We start from the raw sequence: 20,481 nt of genomic DNA, 5'->3' as shown, positions 1-20,481 counted from the left end.
CAAGTAGAGGAGTGAGACGGTTACACGTCGCCACATCTCCGCGCCTATCATACTCGCCACTGGCCAGGTATCGTGGAACTGAATTCGAGGACTGAAAGAATGTTTCTACCGGTGGTAGACTGTGGGGTGCCGGGAGCACTTTGGCCAGAGGTGGTAAAGCGGCCAGCAGGGAGGAAATAGTCTTCTCCCTCAATGGTGACAGAGTCGGTGCGTCGATGACCAGAGCGGGGAGGGCGGTCACCGGCGGAACTACTAGGGGCACTGCTGGAGCGTTGGGATACAGGGCGTTGGAGAGTGGGAACAGGCGCAAGATCTGTTGTGGGGCGGAGGTTCGGGGATGAGTTTGAGGAGTTGGTGCCTGATTCTGTGATAAAACATGTTAGGCGAGGATCACCTAGTCTGAAAAGAGAAAGGGGGCTGAATGGCATTATGACGTACTTTTGAGGATACCCTTTCTAACTGCGGCCAGCACCTCAGCGCGTTCCTGGTCGCCGCCGAAGATGCTCTTTCTGGCATTTCGATCTGCATTTCCACTAGCATCCGACTCAACAGACCGTCGCTCTGATGCAATCTCTTGCCTTGCGACGCTAACCTCAGGGAGAACTGGGGGCCCTTTGCCGACAGCATCCCGCTGGGCTTCCACTGTTACCATGGAGACTTGCGGGACGGGAGCAGCAATCCTGGACGTGTCTGTGGGTGTGTTATAGACAGATTTGGGGCGGAAAAGGCCAACGAGAGACCTTGTAGATCGTTTGACGCCATTGCCCATTTTGCGGAGCATGATGGACGCGGACGAGGCGGTAGAAGAGACTGATATGTTATCAGTAGAGCCAGTGAAGATGTTGCCCTGACCAGAGTAGATACTCTCGCCTAGCCCACCGGCCTCTTGCTTGGCCGCAATGGCAGCTTGCTCGGGACCCAGCTCTTCATCAAGCTGTTGTTTACGGGGAGCGCTGACAGTTGGCTCGGGAGTGGAGATACCACGAAGTTCCGCAACACTACTGAACGAAAGGGCACGCCGTAGTCGTGACTTGCTTCCCTTTCCTTGGCCCTTCTTGGATATCTCGATAAGGCGTTTGGCCGCAGGGCTTGGGGTGTCAGTAACATTTGGTGTCTGGTTTCTCGTTTCAGATGTGGGTTTGGAGGACGTCGTGGGCATTAAAGTCTCATCAGTATCAATATTAACTGGCTTGGATAATGGAGATGGAGTGCTCGAACGCTTTGGAGTGTCCGCAGGACGAGCGATCGAGGCAGGGGTTGTTTTTTTTGTTGGGTTGGGAAGTGGAGGTTTCTGTTCCCTTTTCAGATTTCACCTATGCCATTGTCAGTATCGGTTATCGAGCAGAGACAATTGTGAGGAGTACGTACTGAACCGGAAGAGGAAGTGACGGAGGCGGAATCGGCAGCGTTTGGTGGTGGGGGTGTGCCACTCAGGGGGAATTCAGAGAGAGCCATCTCATTTGCATGGGGAGAGGGGTGAGAGTCGGGAAAGTTGATGAATCCAACAGTTTCGATGCTACCCATGCTCCTGCGCCGGTATCGCTTCGCGAGTTCGGTGCTAGAAGGGCTGGAATCATCCGTCACGGCAGCATCCGCGCTGGCTCCGCGGGTATGGCGTGCAGTTTGTGTGCGTGGTTTACCTGGGATGTCGACGATTGAAGGAGTGAGAGATTTGGCAGCCTGGGCCGTTGTCATGCCAATGTTGTTGTTGAGCAGGCCCAGAGAGCTAGAGGCATTGGGTTCTGTAGTAGTGACGGGGGAGGAAGCCTGGTCTCCACGGCGTTGACCACGGCGATATCTGTCCGGAGACGGTTTGCTCGGCGTTGAAGCTGCAGGAAGGGACGCAGGAAGAGTGAGATCGATCGCAGAAGCAGGGCGAAGACTCAGCTCGGAGGTGCCTTGGCGTCTGGGAAGCGAGGAGTCGTCCTTGGAGAGATGTGAATGAAAGGAAGAATTAGAGGAAGGTGAATTGGATACTGAATTGGATACCGAGCCAGCAGTAGAGAAGTGAGTGCGTGGAGGGATGGTTCCAGGGTAGAGAGTGTTTTGGTTCTGATTCTGATTTTGGGTTTGGGGTTGGGTTTGAGCCTGAGTCTGTCGTTGGACGTTTGCAGCTGGACTGCCACCAACTGGCAGCCCAGGAGTGGTTGTGAAGGCGTATGGGGCAACTGGCTGGGTCATTCGGTAACCGGTAGGGGCAGAGGGCCCATTTCCGCCGCTGTATGAAGGGCGGGTGTGATTCTGATTCCGGGCCATTTGGGTCTGGTTCTGAACTTGCGACTGGTGCTGTATGGGGGTAGTGAAGGAGGATGAAGACGCAGGACGGGATTGCAGCAAGGTAATGGTGCCGGCTTGCTGTGGAATCGTTTGGACCAGTGCGGCCATGTTGTAACACTATGGTATCAAAATGGGAGTGGTGGTTGTAGGGTGCGATAATCCGGGAGGAGGAGGGGGGGTGAAGGATCAGATAGATCTGCCCATGAGGAAATAGAGACAAGAGGACTAGGGCGGTGCTAGAACGTATGGAAAGGAAGAATGGTCCGTTGGTGGTTTGCTGGTAGTTTGAGGGCGGTTTTGTTGGCCGAGTGCAAAAAGTCTCTGGGAGAAGAAAGTCGTTAGTTTTTTGAGGCTGTTGCTATGACGCGAGAGAGGACACGTCTTGGCCGGATTTCAGCAACCACAACTCCACCGAACGTCAAATGTAGAGAGAGTTACGAAGCTGTGGAGAGAGAGAGAGAGAGAGTGGACTCACCTGGGGAACGAGTAGATGATAGCTGAAAAAAAGAAGACAAGCAGGAGAACCGTGGTGGAAAGACGCTGGAAGAAGCCGTAGAGTGCTGAAACAACAAGACAAAACCAAACAACAATATAGAAGAGGGAGGGAACCGATCAAGATGTCGAGCCGGACAAGGTATTCCAGAGGTCTAAGTCCACCAAAGCAATAAAAAACATGTACTGGAAAAGAAGTAAAAAAGAAAAAGGGCGTTGGAGAGGAAGAGACAGGGCAAAGGACGGAGAGGAACCAGGGGAAAAGCAAAGAAGGGGGAAAGAGGAAAAGGGAAAAAAAAAGGAAAACGAGGAGCACCACCGCCTCAAAAAGGCTCCCCCGAGCGGGAGGGAAACGAGAGAGCAAAACGATGGACGCTGCAAACGAAAAAGGTGTCAACGCCAACACAACGACTGGAAGAAGAAGAAGAAGAAGAAGAAGAAGAAGAAGAAGTTGAAGTCGTTTTTTTTCTGCCCTTTTTTGATAGAACGAAACAAAAGGCGGCGAAAGGAGGGAGAAAGGGAAGAAGTTGGCCAATCAGAGGACGAGGATGTAGATGACTAATCTTGAAGGACGAAAGTAGTAGTGATCAACATGAATATAGCGTTATCATTGGTTGATGTGATTAGTCATGGTTTACGTATGCTAGTAAGATGATGAAGACGAGAATAAGAAGAGAGGATAGAAGAGGAGATGAGAAGACGGAAAAGAAGAGAGCTAGAGAGAGCTAGAGAAGGAGATGGGAGAGAAGAGAGATCGGGAGATGAGGGCGAGATGAGGCGAGGTGGAGGCCCCTATGGGGATATACAAGATGCGATGCTCTGCTCCGTACACCGTCGAAGAGGATAGCAGAAGAGACCAGTAAGAAGTGTATGCTGGATGAGGATTGTCTTCTCGAGGTTATGTCTTGGTCGTTCCTCTGTATTCAAGACATCTCGAAGCTTATCCGGAGCTGTGTCGGATATGAATATCCCCTTCGCTCCCCATTTATATACACACATATATACACACATAATATACTCTGTATATATATACTCCGTACGCTCCACTTCAACAGTGCTGTTCCTCTTCCTACCTCATCTTCTTCAGCTTTATCGACTTCTTCGTCGACTTCTGCCCTTCTCCGCGATCACATCGAACTCCAGGACAGGGGCAGGACAGGCCCGAGACACGACAACCGCAGAAGGAATAGCCATAAGCGATCCCACACGCAAGCCTTCTTTTTTCTTCTTTCTTGACCTTTTCTTTTCCCTCCGCCCCCCAGGGATGATGATGGCTCATCATAAGATCATCCGGACGCCCCTACTTGACTCCACCTTCTGATCTTAACATGATGCAAGCAATTTAACTTAGGCTAGCGCCGTGTCTCAACCCCTAGCTAGTTCTCTCCTCTCTTTTTTATCCCCGTTACCTGCATATTCGAGGGGGAGCCCAGAGTTCGAGCGGCAGTCGAAAAGATAAGAGCCTTGGGGAGAACGTCTCGTCTGCTTCCGATACGTATCCGTACGCATAACCGCAGAGTGTATAAATACAAACTCATTTCCTTGCGGGTCGATGCTTTTATCCATAAGTGCCCTGATCAGCATAGGTTCTTCTGGTTCGGTTGCTGGTCGAGCATGCGAACCTGTGGAGACCCCAAGACGTGCATTGTATAACTCGCTCCTTCGCTCACGGGCACATACACACACAAACCCATTCTCTCCCAGAGGATACGAGGGCAGTTGTCTCAGCTTCGCCCCAAATTCATGCCCACCACAACAACAACGCCTGACCTCCCCCTCTTTTTTCTTTCGCTTGCCTTGATCTTCCCCTTTTGTAGATGTTGTAACCCCGTAACTCATGCATAGATATTGGCCTCCAGTCTTCCCACCGCCTTCTTCTTTGTTGCTCGCTGAACGTATCGGAACGCTCTACCGGCCACCGAGGCGTGATTGGTCTCGCTCGTCCCTTCACTTCAGCTAGTTCCTGCTTGCGAAGAAGCCAAAAAAAAAAAAGCAACCAGCAGCGCATGTAGTGTACATGTATGCAGAGAGCCATACATAGTATGTACGCACTCGGCTAGAGGGTTTGCTGAGATCCGCCGCGATGTGTTACATATACACACGCATTAAGAGTACATCAGGCTGCATAGGTAGGCCATATTCATATTCAGGAGTATCATATTATACGCGTCCTTAACTCTCCGTAATTAGGATGTGAAAAGTTACTTCGTCTCGATTTGTTTTGTTGCCTCTTTGGGAGTTTCCCTAATTATGTAATCGATAACGTCAAATGTCAGAGACTAAAAAAAGAAAACCATCTTGATAGTCAACATGGAAGAACATCTTTCATCAGCCTCGCATCTCTTCATGGATCATAGAGACATGATGGCCTGTTTTATGTATAAGGCAGATTTTGCATGGCTCCACAGATGTGGTAGATACCCACTGCCAGTGTATATGGTGTATATGTATACGTATATATATTCCTCCCTAAACACCCAAGGACGATTCTAACTTGCCGTTCTGATTATACCCTTTAGATGGCACCGGCTGTCATCAAGCAGGCCGAGTCCAAAGAAGATTTGTCCCAGCAATACCATGCAAGATGGTTCTTCCATCAACTGTGCCGCAAACTAGACCAAGGTCCAGCCGCGGGATGTCATCACAACAACAACACAGAGCTTGCTCTATGACAGTTAGAAGCGACTGGTGCTCTCAGCAGATAAAGAAAGGGGGGAAATAGACAGAGACTGTTAGTCACTAAACGACTTAAATTCACCACCCTGTTTCTTTCTTCAGACATTCATCTTCGTCTCTTGCAATATATTCACTCATCTTGCTTTACCGGCTAACTCAGCCTATCAACACTCATTCACGTCCATAAGTTATCATATATAAAAGATACGATCTCGCAGCATTCGACCCCCGACCTCTTTCCCAATGTGCAACGCGTTTTCGATCTTTTTCAAATGCGGGCACCTCGAGAACGCCCAGGGTATCCCGTGTGGAGGACCAGACTGTCCAGCCTCTTTCAGGCAGCTTACAAGCCATCAGGTCTGTCTAAACTGCGCTCCTTACGAGTACATGGACATGCGTCACGCGAACATGAACCAACCTGCCGTATATGATGACTTTCTGTTCGAACGAAACTTCGATATCGAAATGATCGACCCTGAAATCTACAATGGCATCGCGGGAGTTGATGAACGGAGCATCTCATTTGAGCAGCTAGAGAACTCCAACCCAAGCCGTCACCAGGGCATCCAGCTTGATATTCCAGCAGAGCTAGATGGTGGCATCCAGGGGCTCCAGATCGAGGCTCCACCTCGCCCTACCTTCATCTACCCTCCTCCTGTCAATCCGCTTTTCGGTTGGGACCACATGGGGCAAATCCACCAACACCCAAGCTACCAAGACTATGCACCCAGCCCAGAGGGGGAAGATGTTTCTTGCGCCCCTCAAGCTCCTGTCATGCCTTCTTCTTCTTCCTACAGGCCCTTTGGGGATAGTGACATGATAGCTGAGTACGCCACTCCTTCCCCCCCGTTTATGCCGTGGCTACGGAATAAAGCGGTCTTCAGCTCCGACGAATTCTCTGGCAGTGCACCACTAGCATCTAGACGCCCAAATCCACGTGAACTAAGTCCTACCCCTGGTACACGTGGCCATGAGACGTTTCTAGACGCAGCGTCCGCGATCTTGGACCTTCCATTGCCATGGCACCAGAATAATACCTTACGTGAATTCCTGGCTGAACATGAAGATGGAGATAGTTCTGAGGATGAAGATGAAGAGGAAATTGACCATTCGGTTCCCCAATTTGCGAAGATACGCCAGCCGAACTTTTTACGCGACGATTATGACGAGTTACCACCGCTGAAGGGCCTGGCCGCCTCGACTAGCGGCTATGCTAAGCTTGGCACCACTCAAAAGCCTACACCAGCCGATACCGAAGATGGCACTGCCAGTAAGTCTGGAACTGTTACCAGAACTTTTCCTGCCGTCAAATCCGGGCCTTACTCCCTTGCTCGCTCTAGTTGAGGCTATGTCTATGTCATACGCCAACTAGCTGTAACTCTCTAACTCATCAATTGCGATCTTCACTTGGTGGGAAATATGACAGCACTGTTTTGAGTATTCTGTGTACCAGGACATCGCCTAGGCGTGGCAAGATACTTGGTTTTTTCAATGCCATGTAGCTTTTCTTTCCTCTTTATGCTTCCCGCAATATTTCAGTTGTATACGATTTCTTTTCTGTATTTTTGTTTTTTAACCACCTGATGGGCGCAGGAGAAAAGGGTGGACATGAAAAGGAGCCAGATCATTCATCTTATGTTTCGTCGTTTGGAAGGAGAGGGAAAAATAGAAAACAAAATGGCCACTTGGTCGCTACATCTCTTGAGATATTGCTTTTACTTTTTGTCTTTTTTTTTTTCCTTTTTGAAATTTGTTCAAGGTGATGCATAAACTAATTACATAGTCTGATCACAACCTCAGTTAATCCCCTCCGTTTATTGGAAATCCTCATGGTATACTAATGACTTCTCAGGCCATATTGTCTTGCTTCTCGTTAGAGCTCATATCCGTACCCTCACCCACCGTAGACATATCATCATCAAGTCCCTCGAAAATCATAAACTTCTCATTCTTCGCGTCCGTCTCGTCTGGAACAATATTTCCATTTTGAACCTCACAGTCCTTTAGCACACAGTCTCGGCCAAGTTTGCTTCTTCGCCCAACGATACACCCGATCAGCTGGCATCGTTCACCAACGACGGCCCCATCCATCAGTAGACATCTAGTGAGTCGTGCGCCTGACGCGATATGACAGTTAGCTCCAATAATTGACTCCTTAATGATGCACTTGTCCTCTACTGTAACGTTTTCGGCAAGCAAGCAGTCAGATTTGGAAATTGTACAGCGCTGTGCGATTCCGGGTGGGTATGCAATCTTGTTAGTATGGGCTAAGGGAGAAATGGTAGTGTTGGGCGTGTGTGAATCACTGATGGCGTCTAGCTTTGCAAGGCGGAGCGAGATGGATAGTAGAAGCGCAGAGTTATCTACCCTTCGAATTAATGGCATGGAAGGCCTAGATGGAGCTACGTAGCCGAGGAGTGGTGGGGTATTTATTTTCTCGGCTGTGGTGGTTGACAAACCTTCGGCCTGGTCATCGGCGGCGTGGAAGCTGTTTGACAGACTTGTTGGGATCGTCCTCGACTGGATATCAAACTCGCGGGTTGACTTGGTGGTGCTCATGCTCATCAAGTCAATCTCTTCTTCAATGTGTCCACTGGAGCGGCTGTCTGTCTTTCCCTCTGAATCTTTATCCGAAGATAGGAGGTCCTGGATGCCGAGTTTGGCAGCCAGCCCCTTCTGCCAGCCAGCCTTTGCCCACCAGCCAAGCAGATCTTCACTAATGCTCTGGAATTTTTCATTCCTCAGGGCCATCTCCTTGACCCAGTACGGGAAAAAGTAGATGTGTGCATCACGATAGCCAGTCAGAATCTTGATCCGCCCGTGCTTCTTTAGCAGCGAGTACCGTATGAACAGTGCCTTTTTCTCTTCGATTGAGTCCTTCAACGTATCCATCGGCATTGTATATGCAACTCTGTGCAGGCCTGCGCGCACAGAAGCTGGAGTTGCGGGTGATCCCTGGACAGCGGGGGTTTCATCCCCGCTTAATGGGGCAGTGACAAGGAAGTCAGCAACCTCATCTTTAATTTTCTCCTCATTGGTGGGCAACGGGTACCAGACACCGAGACCTCCCCTTCGTCCCACTTTCTCTCCGGCGAGCCCTAGAAGACTAGATGATCCAGGTAATAGGGCCGAGCCATCGGCTGTCCCGTCTAGCGAGCCTTGCGTCATCATCCATGCTTCAAGGAGGGATTGCCCGGGCAAATCACATATTAGATCACAAGGTAGGACTATAAAGTCCGTTTTTATACACGCCTGGACCTCCGGTAGCCGAAGAAGCTCTGCAGTGCCCGTGGTCGGAGAAAGATCCGCTGGCGCGAGGAGTGTTGGCGTGGGGAACTGAATGGATGTGAGATGAGGATTTTGAGATAAAGCAGTCTTCATGACAGAGTGGCTGGTAGGCGATGTGATGAGGGTGATGTCTACACCGACGGGTAAGCAAGCAAACATAACATATACGCGGATGCAACATAACGAATCAAACGTTTCCCATGACTTAACGGGAACAGATGTAACATAAAACAGAAAATGACATGAAAAATAACGACCAGAAAACATAAAGGTAGTAAAGGGATATCCAAGATGTAGAGACGGCCGATGTTTAAACATCAGAGGGCAGGGGGAGACCTACTGGTAATACCTAGGCGATAGCACCAGTCCATGGGGTACCACACCATAGGCCGATTTGCAACCGGTACCAACGCCTTTGGAAATTCCTCTGGGATAGAAGTGAATGTGTTCAGCGAGGCTCCTGGCCCACAGAGGATCAAGGCCTGGAAGCCTGTCTGCGGCAAGCCTAAGTGCGGCATGGTGGCAGGCGTTTTTATCAGCGGGGTATCTTGTGCGATTGAGGAGGGATTGTGTATCTTGTTGATATAGAATTCCCCCTTCCTTCTTCCGTCAAGCAAATATCGGGTGAGGTATCTCTCAGCCTCGAGGAAATTTTCCCGGTAAAGCTGCTATGCAGTGAATCCCCCGGTGGGTGTAAGTCTCGAGTCTTTGGTTTGATATCGGCGATGGTTGATGTAGATGCGGGATGGTTAGAGCTTGAACAGTCCATGTCTTGCTCTGTTTCCAGTCCTGATACAGTCAACTAAACGAAGACAGGGCCCATTGTTGGCTCAAACGGTCTCTCTTTATATCATTCTTAATATCAACAGTCGAAAAATACTTTCACTCTCGTTCCTTTCTTTGCCTCATTTTTTGTTTCTTCTTTTGAGTCAACTTTTTTTTGGTTGGCTTAGTCATGCTATGATTAGTAATAAGACCACGCTAAGCTTAGTCATTAATTACATAAGCAAGAGGGTTACTAAGCCCAGCCACATGTCTTAGTGCTGACATAAGCAATATCCCGAGGTTAATTCGAACTTCTGCGAATCTTTTAATTCTGTTTACTTCAAGGCTTGCTTTTTGTTTACATGTTTATAACACGATCTAGCACACTGCACCTCCGTCGACACAGGGACCGCGATGCTTAGGAGCCACAGCTAGCTTCACGAGCAGCAGAGTGAAGTAAGCTGACACCACATGTCAGAATACAACCGCGGACGCACCTCAGGACGGTCGGCGCTGGGGTACTGGGTGCCGCTGGTGATCACTGTTGGAGTCGCGACAGCCGGACTCGCTGCCTGGGTCTGGAGCGAGCGCCAGAGCGATGATGACGATGAGGGACTGGGCTACCATGATGGTAATGCACCCATCACCCTGGAGCCGGGTTCTGGGGATACCCACTCGAGGGGTGTCACCACCGCCACCGACGACGGGAGCATGATATCTCGTTTCCAGGGAGCCTGGCGTCGAACTCCCAGCCCCAAGCAGTTTTTCGATGGCGCCAGCCAGTCAGTTGTTGCCGGGGTGGCTGCTGCCGGTGCTATGGTTGGGGGCGCGTTATCATCCATCCGTGAAGAGGGAGGAGGCGAGTATGACGATCATGACCAGCACCAGCACCAGCACCAGCAGCAGGCGAGCGAGGAGTTTGCGACTCAACGCGGACCGGACGTATCACACCAGGTTCAACCTGTTCCTGGCGCATTGCTGACTGATGCTGCGCTTACCTCTCAGTTACGTCAAGGGTCGAAAAAGGTCAAGACGGTGGCCATCGTGGTGTCTTCCGTTTTGCCTGATGGCGATATCGACGAGCAGGCCTCAGGTCACGCTGTAAGAATATCATTCTCATGCTGTTAATTCGCCAATGCCACTGCTGACAGATACCATTATAGTCAATTCTGGCGCATCTACCCGAGTACATCGAGCCCGAAAAATCTCGCATCTTCGTCCTCATATATGCGCCGGGTGTGCAGCCATCTGCTGCCATAGGGCAATCTAGGCCAACCCTGTCAATCACATCTTCTTACTCCAACATTGCGTCTGAGGAGGGAACCGGCGCAGAGTCTAGCGAGCTTGTGCCCTTGACTGCCGTTGACCCTGACCCAATCACATCGGACGAACCCAAGCACCCTTCCTCCCTCTACTATACCCTTTACGCTCAGGCACAGGCGCTCGTGGATAATGAAACGATGATCATGCCTTTTAGCACTCCAGGTGGCCACATTTACATCCTTCGCCACCTCTCTCCTGAAATCGTGTATATCCAAGAGAGCCTAGCTGGCAACGACGGAGAAAGTGTCAACCAGATTTCAGGTTGGGTCCGTCAGGTTGTTGTCGTCATTGGCGACGAAGGTGGACGAGGTGGCCTCATGGATAGTGACGATGAATCCGCCCTTGTAGATAAGGGAGAACGATGGTGGCAGAAAGAAGGCGTCACCGGGCTCGGTAAACGAATCACTGTCGTTGATGGAGTTAGAATTGGCGAAGAGTGGAAACGACGAGTTTGTGGTCACGAATGATTCTGGTATTGACGAAGGGTGGTATATTTTTCTCTCGGTTCTGCGGCGTTTATCTTCTGCGATATATCATTTTGGCTTTTTGATTTTTCTTTCTCTCTTAACAACATAAACCCTTTTTTTCAGAGTCCTCCGAAGAGCCCTCGCATGAATTTGAGCAGCGCATATCACGTAGCATGCGTCCCAGTAAAATCATCTGGAGAGGAGCCTCTTTTAATGCGTTTAGCAGCTATCTACTAGCTATCTATCTATTTATAATTGGTTCAACGACAATATTCTCCCCTACCAGACATCCATACTGATTGATACATAGATATGTCATCCGTCACTGACGCCGGAGATACTCATGCGCATTCATACCATGCACCAGGTCACTAAGGACGAAGAGACGGGTGGATGACCTCAAACAGGAATGCTAGCATATTCCAGCATTGAGTACCAGATATCTAGCCTCCTTGCCGACCACTTCACTCTCCGGCTCATTTGAAGCTATTTTTCAAGCAAGGAAAATATGATATTGAAGGACCTTATAACAGTTCTAGCCAACCCGGGCGTATATGTAGAATTGTCTAATTATACATCTGCGTTAAGGGATAAACCACACTAAAAGGGGAATAAACCCAACTCCAAACCCCAACCCGAAAAACCAGAAAAGAAGAAAATTAAAATGAAACTCCTCCCGTGCGGTCGATTAGACTGAGCCAGAGCCTTGGCCTGGCGCAGCGATTGAGCAGATTTGGTCTATGAAAGGGAGGGTCAATTGACCCTTTGGAAGCTCTTCATAGCACTTGCAGGCCTGTTATGAGAAGTAGACTGTTAGAAGCTTGCTAGTGGACATATATCTCTAACGTCGGGAAAGTGAACGACATACAGTTGGAACATTAGTTCTAGCACAGATGAGGATCTGGACCAAATCACCCTTGGCCGCGCAAGAGGCAATAGAACGCACTAATTTCTCACAATCCGGCGCAGAACCAAGACTGGGGAGGCTGGGAATGCCTGGGATAGTTGGAGTGCCACCACTGGGAGATCCGGGGAAGCTAGGAAGGCCGGCAGCATTACCAGAGCTAGAGCTAGAGCCAGTCCTTCCCTGTGATGTGCTGTTGGCCGGAGCAGCAATGGCTGCTCCAGCCATGAAGGCAGAGAGGATAACAGCCTTGAATTGCATCTCAACGGGCTGCCCTTGATCACAGAAGGGTTTGAAGGGGGTATAGAAGGATTAAAAGGCTGACTGCTGTGTGCGGATGTGACTGAGGGGTTGGAAGAGAGAATGACTGGCTTCGAGGATCCTGAGGCCCTTTTATGCCATTCCTTTGACGACTCTGTGTCTATGTACGGAGCATGCAGTTGACTTCTTACTGCAATGCACCAACCAGCTCTGACCTCCAATACACGGCCCGAATATCCCTCAAATCCGGCATCCACATAGCGCTATAAAGGAGTTATATTCACATGTCTGACAGGTGATGGACGTGGTTGATCTCTGGATTGTCATATTGTTCCTGACATTGGTTGAGCCTATCCCCAGCGCCATGTTCGGGCATTCTTTAAGTTGCATCAAGTCAATTGGCTCAACCAGATGCTCCCCAGAGTTCCAACCGTCAACCATAGATGGCCTAGCTGATTATATTAAGCCTGGCTTTCTGCGGAGTGCTGGGAGGGGTATGCCAGTTCCGGCGGTTATGGTCGAAAGATGTGTCAAATTTGAGTTTGCGCGGCAAAAAGGGGCTCTGCAGATATGGAGCTGCAGATATCAACCATCCATGGAACGGATTATTCCCCTGCAATCACGGCTGTTTCTTCGGCTAACTAATTTGGCGTCTTATCAGAGGGGCCGCGTAGCCATGGAGGGTGCATGAAAGCCGATATCTTCCTCTCTCTCCACAGTGACAGCCTCACCCAGGGGAGAAACAGGGCACATTCTTGGCCATGGTTAGTTATAAGAAACCTAAGTACATATGAAGTCAAAGCCAAGGTCCCATACGGTCCAAATTGCATTGCCACGGAACTGCAGAAATTGCAATTTGTCGCTGATTTTCATGTGAAGCTCCGTTTTTCGATGTGAAGCGTCCTTGAACAGGCATCTTGATAAACGGCAGCCCTTCCAGGCAGGGAATACAAGGTATCACCAATGGCCCGAGGAAGATGGTCGTATACTCTCTGGCTTGTGAGGCAGCAGGTTTGATCGTCATTATATGCAGAAAGTGGAACGGCTCGCCCGTATAACTATTCGATATGCTGTCCTCTTATCACCCGCGCCGCTCGAGCGAGAAAGCCATGTAGTTATGCTTTCGGAAAACGGCATCGGGGAATTTCTCGCGTTGGGCAGTTTGTGATATCCCTTGCCCTTCGCATTCTCATTCATATTGCTATCAACTCTTGGTGGTGACGGTTTGCCTAATCTGCCGGTCTGCCAGCCAAATCGAGTTTGAATTGTTGGGGCAAAAGTATTCGACAACTATGTTGGCGCCCTGATCCGTCATTACCAGAGATAATTTACTCCCTAGACCATGGATGGCCCCTTACTTTCCACTATCAACCAAACAACAATGTTGCCCCATCTTTACGAGAGGCAGCCCTTTTTCCTGGCCGTGAACATTCGAGGTTCCTGATAATGTCCCGGCTAAGGGCAGGGATGAGCTTTTAATACGGTAAATTAAGGTTAATCCCGAGATAGCTGTCTTAATATCCTTGTTGCATCGATTTTTATCAGAATATGACTACAAGATATAGGACGGGATATCTTAAACACACGTCAACATTCTTAACCGAGTTGATCATTCCAAGTTCCGTCTTATTTCCAATGTCAATGTCGCATACCTTGCCCAGGTTACTCCAACACAAACCTCATGTCCAGGCGCAAGTTATCACAGCTCTTGGACCCAACTGCCGGATTCTAGTGAAGAAAAGTGCTTAAAGTTACCCCAGTGAACTTCTGGATTATTTCGCATGTATCAGAGCTACGAAATTGGTTAGATTGAGCCATCAAAATCGTTAAGAGGGGTTTCGCAATTTTTAGCTGGAAATAAGCCAGCGTCTTCTGCAATTGGAGGGAAATCCTGACTACGTGGGATTAGGGGGCGTTGAACTCGTGGTAACAGGCCTGGTCCGAGCTGATGGAGTCCCTTGGAGAATGCCGCAGACATGGCAGTAATGGAGTCGCAAGTATCACCCAGTCTCATTTGATACCAAGCTACACAGTTACTCACTGCACTGCTCTGAACCGGTGAAGGCCTAGTGGTTGCTGTTGGTGGCTGAGGCAAATTTCTGTGAGAGAACGCTCCAGTGCAGTACCGATAATCCGCCTAGAGACTAGAGCAACCTTTCCTTAGCTCTGGATTTCAGCTTAGAAACTATTGTCTGGTAATATACCCGACATCAGAAATGACCTTGGAGCATGTATCTCCCTATTTATTGCTCAAGAACTTGCTTATTAATGTATTTGATACCAAGTGTTCGTTACGGATAGGATCACCTACAGGCCTTGCATGATAGAACTTTTGACAGTTAGGAGCTAATCTAGGCTGCGCTGGAGAGGCTGTGAACTCGACTGTGTCAATAGTAATCGACGTTGGCGTGTACCGTGTGGGTTCTGGAAGGGAGACAGATATTGTTCCAACGGGATAGAAGAGACTCAGGGAAGTTCTGGGTTGGATTCCAACACAAACCCACCAGCCAATGTAAAGGCCTGAGCAATCATCTCCAAGCTCGGTATTCCACGGATGGCTTTTTTTTATATAAGAATGCTGCATTAGCATCCTAATATCCCTGAGAAAGAAAGCCTGTGGCAACTAACTTACAGCTCCTCAAGTGTCATAGTTGACCCATGAAGGGTGCAGATGGTGCGGCACGTATCTCCCGCCCTGACTAGATACCACTTATTGCAGTGTGAAGGCTGCCCAGGCTGTGTCCTCTTAGGCGGCCATGCTGTTTCTACCGGCGAAAAAGTCAACTTATGCGAAGTAACTGGATTTCTGATCGAATATGTTGTTGGGCTGGTAGCCTTGCTCAAGGTCTTTCTCCCCATGCTTGTCTCTGCTGGCGTTGTAGTTGTGACTGGATTTCTCCCAACTCCAACGCAGTATGAATAGCCATACCAGAAATCCCGAGAACAGTCCTTTGGAACTAACGGATTCCACTCCAGGAACTGATTGTGTGAGATTCCATGGGCTCTTTCAACTCTGGAGCATGTGTCTCCCTCCTCGACAGTATGCCATTTGTTGCAGTTACGGGAAATCCTGGGTTTTGTAGGCCCAACAGGAGACGATTCGGCTGATCTGATGGACTCAAGGCTGGATCGAGGCTGGGATACAGACTCTTTCCCCAGGACAATATACGCGATGACGGTGAAAACGAGGCAACTCATCTCAGCAAATGGTTACGACACGCTGTACTTTCCTCCCTACGTCTGAACGGGCGAGAGAGGGTACGGCCCCTTTTCACTCTAGTTGCGCCTTTGCTTGTGGTATTCCTCATTCTAACGCTGTATAAGGTGATCTAATGATACAATCATCTATCGGGTCCTACCCTTGCTATATTCAACAAAGATACGACGAATAGTTTCACAAGCGGTCGCCTATAGCCATCGCGGCTCCACGTCAAGGCAGGCCCCTGTCGCTGTCATTTTGTATTAAAGAAACAATTATTCTACAAATAATTTTCTTCTATTTTCAGCACATAATAATTGAAAGCAGACATACCATTTCGGCAAGAAGCGGACTTTTACGCTGTTCAGCGATTAAATGATAACTCCATATGATAGTATCTATCACGACTGCGATTGTGTCCGCTTTACGCTAGTTAATTCAATAGATACCCTCTGGTGGTATCCCAAACGAGGAGAATTATTGCGGCCTTTAGGTCAAATGTAGTACGCTCTTATAACTGACATTTGTTCCCCGGGTAATTGGAAAGACAGAGAAGATTTCAGAGACGAAGTCGAACACCGGAAATATGAGATTATACAAAACTTGGATTTGTGTTTCTCTAGAGTTGATGCACGTTGCTCTGCTGACATTCTTTGCCTTTACCCAGTCTAGCCCTGCTGTCACCAATGGCAGCAAGACTTTGACAAGTAGCAACAATGAATACACCTGCACAGCGACCAAAAATGCAAAATAGGGTGTTGTGGCCCTCTGTAAGTAAGCTACTGGATGAATCGGTTTGGCATAGTTTCATACTGATTTAATTATTAAGAGATCGTAACGGCAACCTAGTAAACAAGAGGATTTCAAAAATTTGTTACCTTTCTGAGGAGACTCAGGTAGTGACTAAATTAGACTGGAAATTCGGTCCTTCAATTACGCTGGTAGGTTTAGCATTTCTTTGGAGGAAGCCCCAGCTAGCCAGCGTCCTATTGGTACCTCCGGGGCTCTGACATTGTGAGCCTAGAGCAATATGTAGATTGATTCAATGTTATGACATATGATATTCGTAAGTCCCTCCTGGATGACACTTATCTATATCTTGTCAATTAGTTACTCGAGAACCTGACTGTTTGACCTTACAGACGGGACGTGGGATTCTGGGGCCAAGTCTATGCCCGTATGCATACGCTCATACAAATCTCACCGAAATTAATCTAGCCCTAGAACTTCTCTGGCGTAACAATATTAACCCAGCTCGCGTGGTAATGGGTCTGGGATTTTACGGCCGTAGTTTCACAATGGACCAGAATTGCCTGAGTCCTGGCTGAGGCGCGTGGAGGTGAATGCACATGGACCCCAGGTGTTCTATCAGCTAGCGAGATCAAGGAGATTATTGCGGATGGCGCAGTCATCGAATTAAACACTGAGGCAGCTGCAAAAATTATCACGTAGGATAAAGACTAGTAGGTTAGCTAGAATGACGAGCAGACTTTAAGGATTAAGATGAATTATGTTAATCGACGCTGCGTTGGGGGGGGTTAAGATCTGGGCTATCGATCTAGATGCTGGGACACTGATAGATGCTCTGGGAGCTGCCATGAACAGTACGAAAAAGGAGGTCTCAAAGGTGCCGCCATCATTTTTAGGATCAGACTTGGGCATTGTTTGGCAAACCCACGTACTGAGGTTTTGCCCGGGCCCCTGACCCCCCAGGCTGCCCTGAGGACGGCGGCTTTGACTGGACATTTGGATTTGGTCTGCCAGACAGGTGGAGAATATTCTTCCATCCAAATGAAAAGGGTCACGAGACAATCAGCTCATTTACACTCGAGACGATAGTATATATGCGCTCGAAGCAGTTGGGGCTGCTGAAGGACTTTTGTTCTGCTAAATCTGTCTTCAGGTGTTGGCAAAAAGAAGGCCGCAAAGCATATGCAAGCGTAGACCGGCTGAATGAGAACTATAAAACGTTCTGCAAAGGTATCAAGGCGCCTGGGAACACAATCAACTGGAGCAAGTCCCAGAAATTTCATCCGGGGACACCGGGCGAGCACACATTTGAGTTGAAGCTATCAAACGATACTAGAGAATTTGTGAAAGAAGATTGGTTGTCCTCATTTGATCGGATAATAAACGGGTGCGACAGCAACGATATTAATAATCCAATGAACTGGAAATTTGGTGGGAGGTGGGCGAAGGGGAGTTATGTGCATGAAATTAACATCAAACGAGAGAATAGACCGTGGCCACTGACCAAGAAACCGCATGGGCGATGCGGGGGGTGGTTCAAGGTCCTTTATTCGGATTATACGCTTCGGGGTGTCGGCTGGTCTACTCATGATTCAGGAGAGCAGACCATTCTCCCAACTTCAAAGGCTTGCCTAGGGTTAGGAATAACCAGGTTCAGGTTCAAATACTATGATGAGCCGGACGAGGATGGCATGGAATGGGGCTTGACTTTCCGTACTCCTATATTTGTTCGGGCAAGGTGCTTCGGCAACAATAGGGTTGCATTTGCATCAGGCGGCTTCACCGGTGGGTGTGGTGGTAACGATTAGTCGGTTCTTTCACTTGAGCTCTTCTTCTCTTCCCCTTCACTGGTAAGAGTAGAGCTGTCATCTCGGCTCTTCGTTGAGGGCTCTCTCTCTCTCTTCCCCGGTAGATCATATCTAGTGGGTATAACCGTGGAGACCTGTATATCATCATTCAGAAGTAGCCAGGTAAACGTCTCAAATATACGTCACATCACTCCTAATCCAACAAGGGTATTTCATAGACGTTTTCATCTTTGATGTCTTCTTGATGTCTTCTTAAGCTGAAGAATCTGCTTATGTCAGTTTTATATCATGTGAGATGACTAAGCATAGAAAAGCAACGACAGCGAAAAGAAAGAAAGATCGAAATCCATGAACTTCAATGACTTCATCCTCCTGACGGGCAGCTTGTTTGACACGCCATCAGCGCTGCCTCAGTGCTATATAGTCGAGTGTGCCTCCGGACGGCCTGCGTCCCGTACCCGGACACCCGTTTTTAAAACGCCAGTTTTGCCCGTTCCGCGACACACGGCATCGCCAGAGCTGCGTCCCCTCATGTCCAGCATATCAGCCGAGCATCCAGTTCCTAGACTATCGGGCGCGTTTCTCCCCGTTCCATAACCGCCGGGCCTTGTCAGTATCCGGTGGCAGGCAGGCCGCTGCTCACTGAGCCCATGGCTACCGCCGTTTCGACCAAACCCATGGCACATCCGGGCAAGATCAAGCGGCCCCCTCCGCCAACCTTCGTACAGTCCGGCGCCAGCGGTTCCAGGCCGGCGCAAACATCTCCCTCGTCTGGCTCTGCTTCTGCGAATTGGACGGGATCTTTCAAACAGTTTGGGAACTTTTCAGCCTCGGGTACCGCCGTGAATGGCGCCAGCGGCCGGTTGGTGGCAAGGGTGAACGGAGACCCATCGCAGAGGACACAAGACCCTTCATCACGACTCCAACGTCCGTCAACTAGACGCCATGCTATGGGTAACGGCAGCGCGGATGGTAGGCATACGAAGAAACTCGTAGAGCCATATGGTGAGCAGACATTCCTTATCTATCTGTTCTGCGCGACCCTGTAGTACTGTTTGTTACAACTGCTAACTAAGTGCTACCGGCCATCTCTAGTCAAAACCACTTCCTATATCTTGAAGAAATTTGCCAAATTCCCTCCTTCGTTGACCATGCACCTTCACCCAACTCATTTCCGGTTCGATAAACAGGATGGTAGTTTCCCTTATAACTCGGAAATGAAAGTTGTTATTGAACATCTCAAGGACGGCACAGTGCCCCACGATATGATGGAAGAGCTCATCATGGGGAACGTGCGGTTTTATGATGGTAAGGACTAGCCGATATATAGTAGACTATACAAGTATACGGCTTGTCGACTAACATGCAAGATTTAGGGTGCTTGATTGTGCAGGTTATTGATCATAGGTCCCCTTCTGCTGAGCCAACTCCGGTCACCAAAGCTTCAACCGGGCAGAAACTCACTCCGTTTTCTATCCATAATTACAACGAGCATATGACCCCTTCTTCATATGTCCCGTACCCCAAACAGAACCAGGCCACCGCAAGTTCTCAACCTATTACAGGTGACCAGCCTCCTCAAGCTGCTAAATCTCCAGATTCAACGGAAGCTCCAGACACAAACAAATCTAAAGGTAAACAACCTCCTGCTGGAGAGGTCACTAACGCGGTGACTACCGGGCCAAAAGTTTTCACTACAGTCTTACATCCTACACCACGCTCCCTACAAGCCGAGCTCACACTTTTATCCACGATTCCTGACACACGAGCTCAACAACGCCGTCAATCCCAAGGCTTCAGTACCTCCCGAACTTCCACATCTACCTCCCTTACCCAACCTTCCACACCACTTTCCGCAGTTGCCCCTCCCTTGGAGCGGGGACATCCAGCAAAACGCCAAAAGATGCTAGTTGAACCTTACGAGCTTCCAGAGGTCGAGTCAAAGTTGATTCTTGCTACTGCACCCCCGCTATACCTAGATCCTGTTGACAGCTTAGAGGCTAGCCAGAACCTGCTTAAACTCTTAGAGTCACCTTTGCATTGCCACAAACCACCTTCGCCGAAGACCAGGAGACGCACTGTGGCTGAACTCGCGGCCGATGAAGCATTGGCTGCGGCGGAGGAACGATTCATGCTGATCATGGACGAGCGACTCGAACCGGCGATTTCAGGGGCCGCAAATGCAGCGAAGTCAGCGGTTGCCGATGGAGATGGCGGTGCTGTTCCATTTGAGCCTAGGTTCTCGAGATTTAAAACCATCGAAAATATGAA

General features: G+C 49.2%; 8 protein-coding genes across 8 annotated transcripts; 4 read left to right on the top strand and 4 right to left on the bottom strand.

The window, feature by feature from the left end:
* Nucleotides 1-47: 47 nt before the first annotated feature.
* On the bottom strand, nt 48-2,385 carry MCYG_08704 (conserved hypothetical protein; the record flags this gene model as incomplete). Its single annotated transcript, XM_002842518.1, has 3 exons — nt 48-364; nt 439-1,291; nt 1,369-2,385. The coding sequence occupies 3 exons, from the start codon at nt 2,383-2,385 to the stop codon at nt 48-50; spliced, it is 2,187 nt and encodes a 728-aa protein (XP_002842564.1).
* Nucleotides 2,386-5,688: 3,303 nt separating this feature from the next.
* MCYG_08703 (uncharacterized protein) lies at nt 5,689-6,789 on the top strand (the record flags this gene model as incomplete). The annotated part of the gene is made up of 1 exon (XM_002842517.1): nt 5,689-6,789. The coding sequence occupies one exon, from the start codon at nt 5,689-5,691 to the stop codon at nt 6,787-6,789; it is 1,101 nt and encodes a 366-aa protein (XP_002842563.1).
* Nucleotides 6,790-7,293: 504 nt separating this feature from the next.
* MCYG_08702 (conserved hypothetical protein) lies at nt 7,294-9,251 on the bottom strand (the record flags this gene model as incomplete). The annotated part of the gene is made up of 2 exons (XM_002842516.1): nt 7,294-8,864; nt 9,074-9,251. The coding sequence occupies 2 exons, from the start codon at nt 9,249-9,251 to the stop codon at nt 7,294-7,296; spliced, it is 1,749 nt and encodes a 582-aa protein (XP_002842562.1).
* A 718-nt stretch (nt 9,252-9,969) lies between these two features.
* On the top strand, nt 9,970-11,288 carry MCYG_08701 (conserved hypothetical protein; the record flags this gene model as incomplete). Its single annotated transcript, XM_002842515.1, has 2 exons — nt 9,970-10,599; nt 10,662-11,288. The coding sequence occupies 2 exons, from the start codon at nt 9,970-9,972 to the stop codon at nt 11,286-11,288; spliced, it is 1,257 nt and encodes a 418-aa protein (XP_002842561.1).
* A 688-nt stretch (nt 11,289-11,976) lies between these two features.
* MCYG_08700 (uncharacterized protein) lies at nt 11,977-12,453 on the bottom strand (the record flags this gene model as incomplete). The annotated part of the gene is made up of 2 exons (XM_002842514.1): nt 11,977-12,081; nt 12,157-12,453. 2 exons carry the CDS (start codon nt 12,451-12,453, stop codon nt 11,977-11,979), a joined length of 402 nt encoding a protein of 133 aa, XP_002842560.1.
* Nucleotides 12,454-14,257: 1,804 nt separating this feature from the next.
* Nucleotides 14,258-15,651, bottom strand: MCYG_08699 (LysM domain-containing protein; the record flags this gene model as incomplete). The annotated part of the gene is made up of 3 exons (XM_002842513.1): nt 14,258-14,462; nt 14,495-14,590; nt 15,086-15,651. 3 exons carry the CDS (start codon nt 15,649-15,651, stop codon nt 14,258-14,260), a joined length of 867 nt encoding a protein of 288 aa, XP_002842559.1.
* A 1,511-nt stretch (nt 15,652-17,162) lies between these two features.
* Nucleotides 17,163-18,807, top strand: MCYG_08698 (conserved hypothetical protein; the record flags this gene model as incomplete). The annotated part of the gene is made up of 4 exons (XM_002842512.1): nt 17,163-17,256; nt 17,366-18,199; nt 18,260-18,417; nt 18,520-18,807. 4 exons carry the CDS (start codon nt 17,163-17,165, stop codon nt 18,805-18,807), a joined length of 1,374 nt encoding a protein of 457 aa, XP_002842558.1.
* A 53-nt stretch (nt 18,808-18,860) lies between these two features.
* On the top strand, nt 18,861-20,446 carry MCYG_08697 (conserved hypothetical protein; the record flags this gene model as incomplete). The annotated part of the gene is made up of 3 exons (XM_002842511.1): nt 18,861-19,215; nt 19,306-19,518; nt 19,587-20,446. Coding segments are annotated over 3 exons (1,428 nt in total), but the record flags the coding sequence as incomplete, so codon positions are not given.
* Between the last annotated feature and the right edge of the window lie 35 nt (nt 20,447-20,481).

The sequence above is a fragment of the Microsporum canis genome, genomic scaffold, assembly GCF_000151145.1.
Source record: "Microsporum canis CBS 113480 supercont1.10 genomic scaffold, whole genome shotgun sequence".
Classification (NCBI taxonomy): domain Eukaryota; kingdom Fungi; phylum Ascomycota; class Eurotiomycetes; order Onygenales; family Arthrodermataceae; genus Microsporum; species Microsporum canis.
The sequence above is the reverse complement of the archived record's forward strand: the minus strand, read 5'-3'. Positions and strand labels throughout refer to the sequence as shown.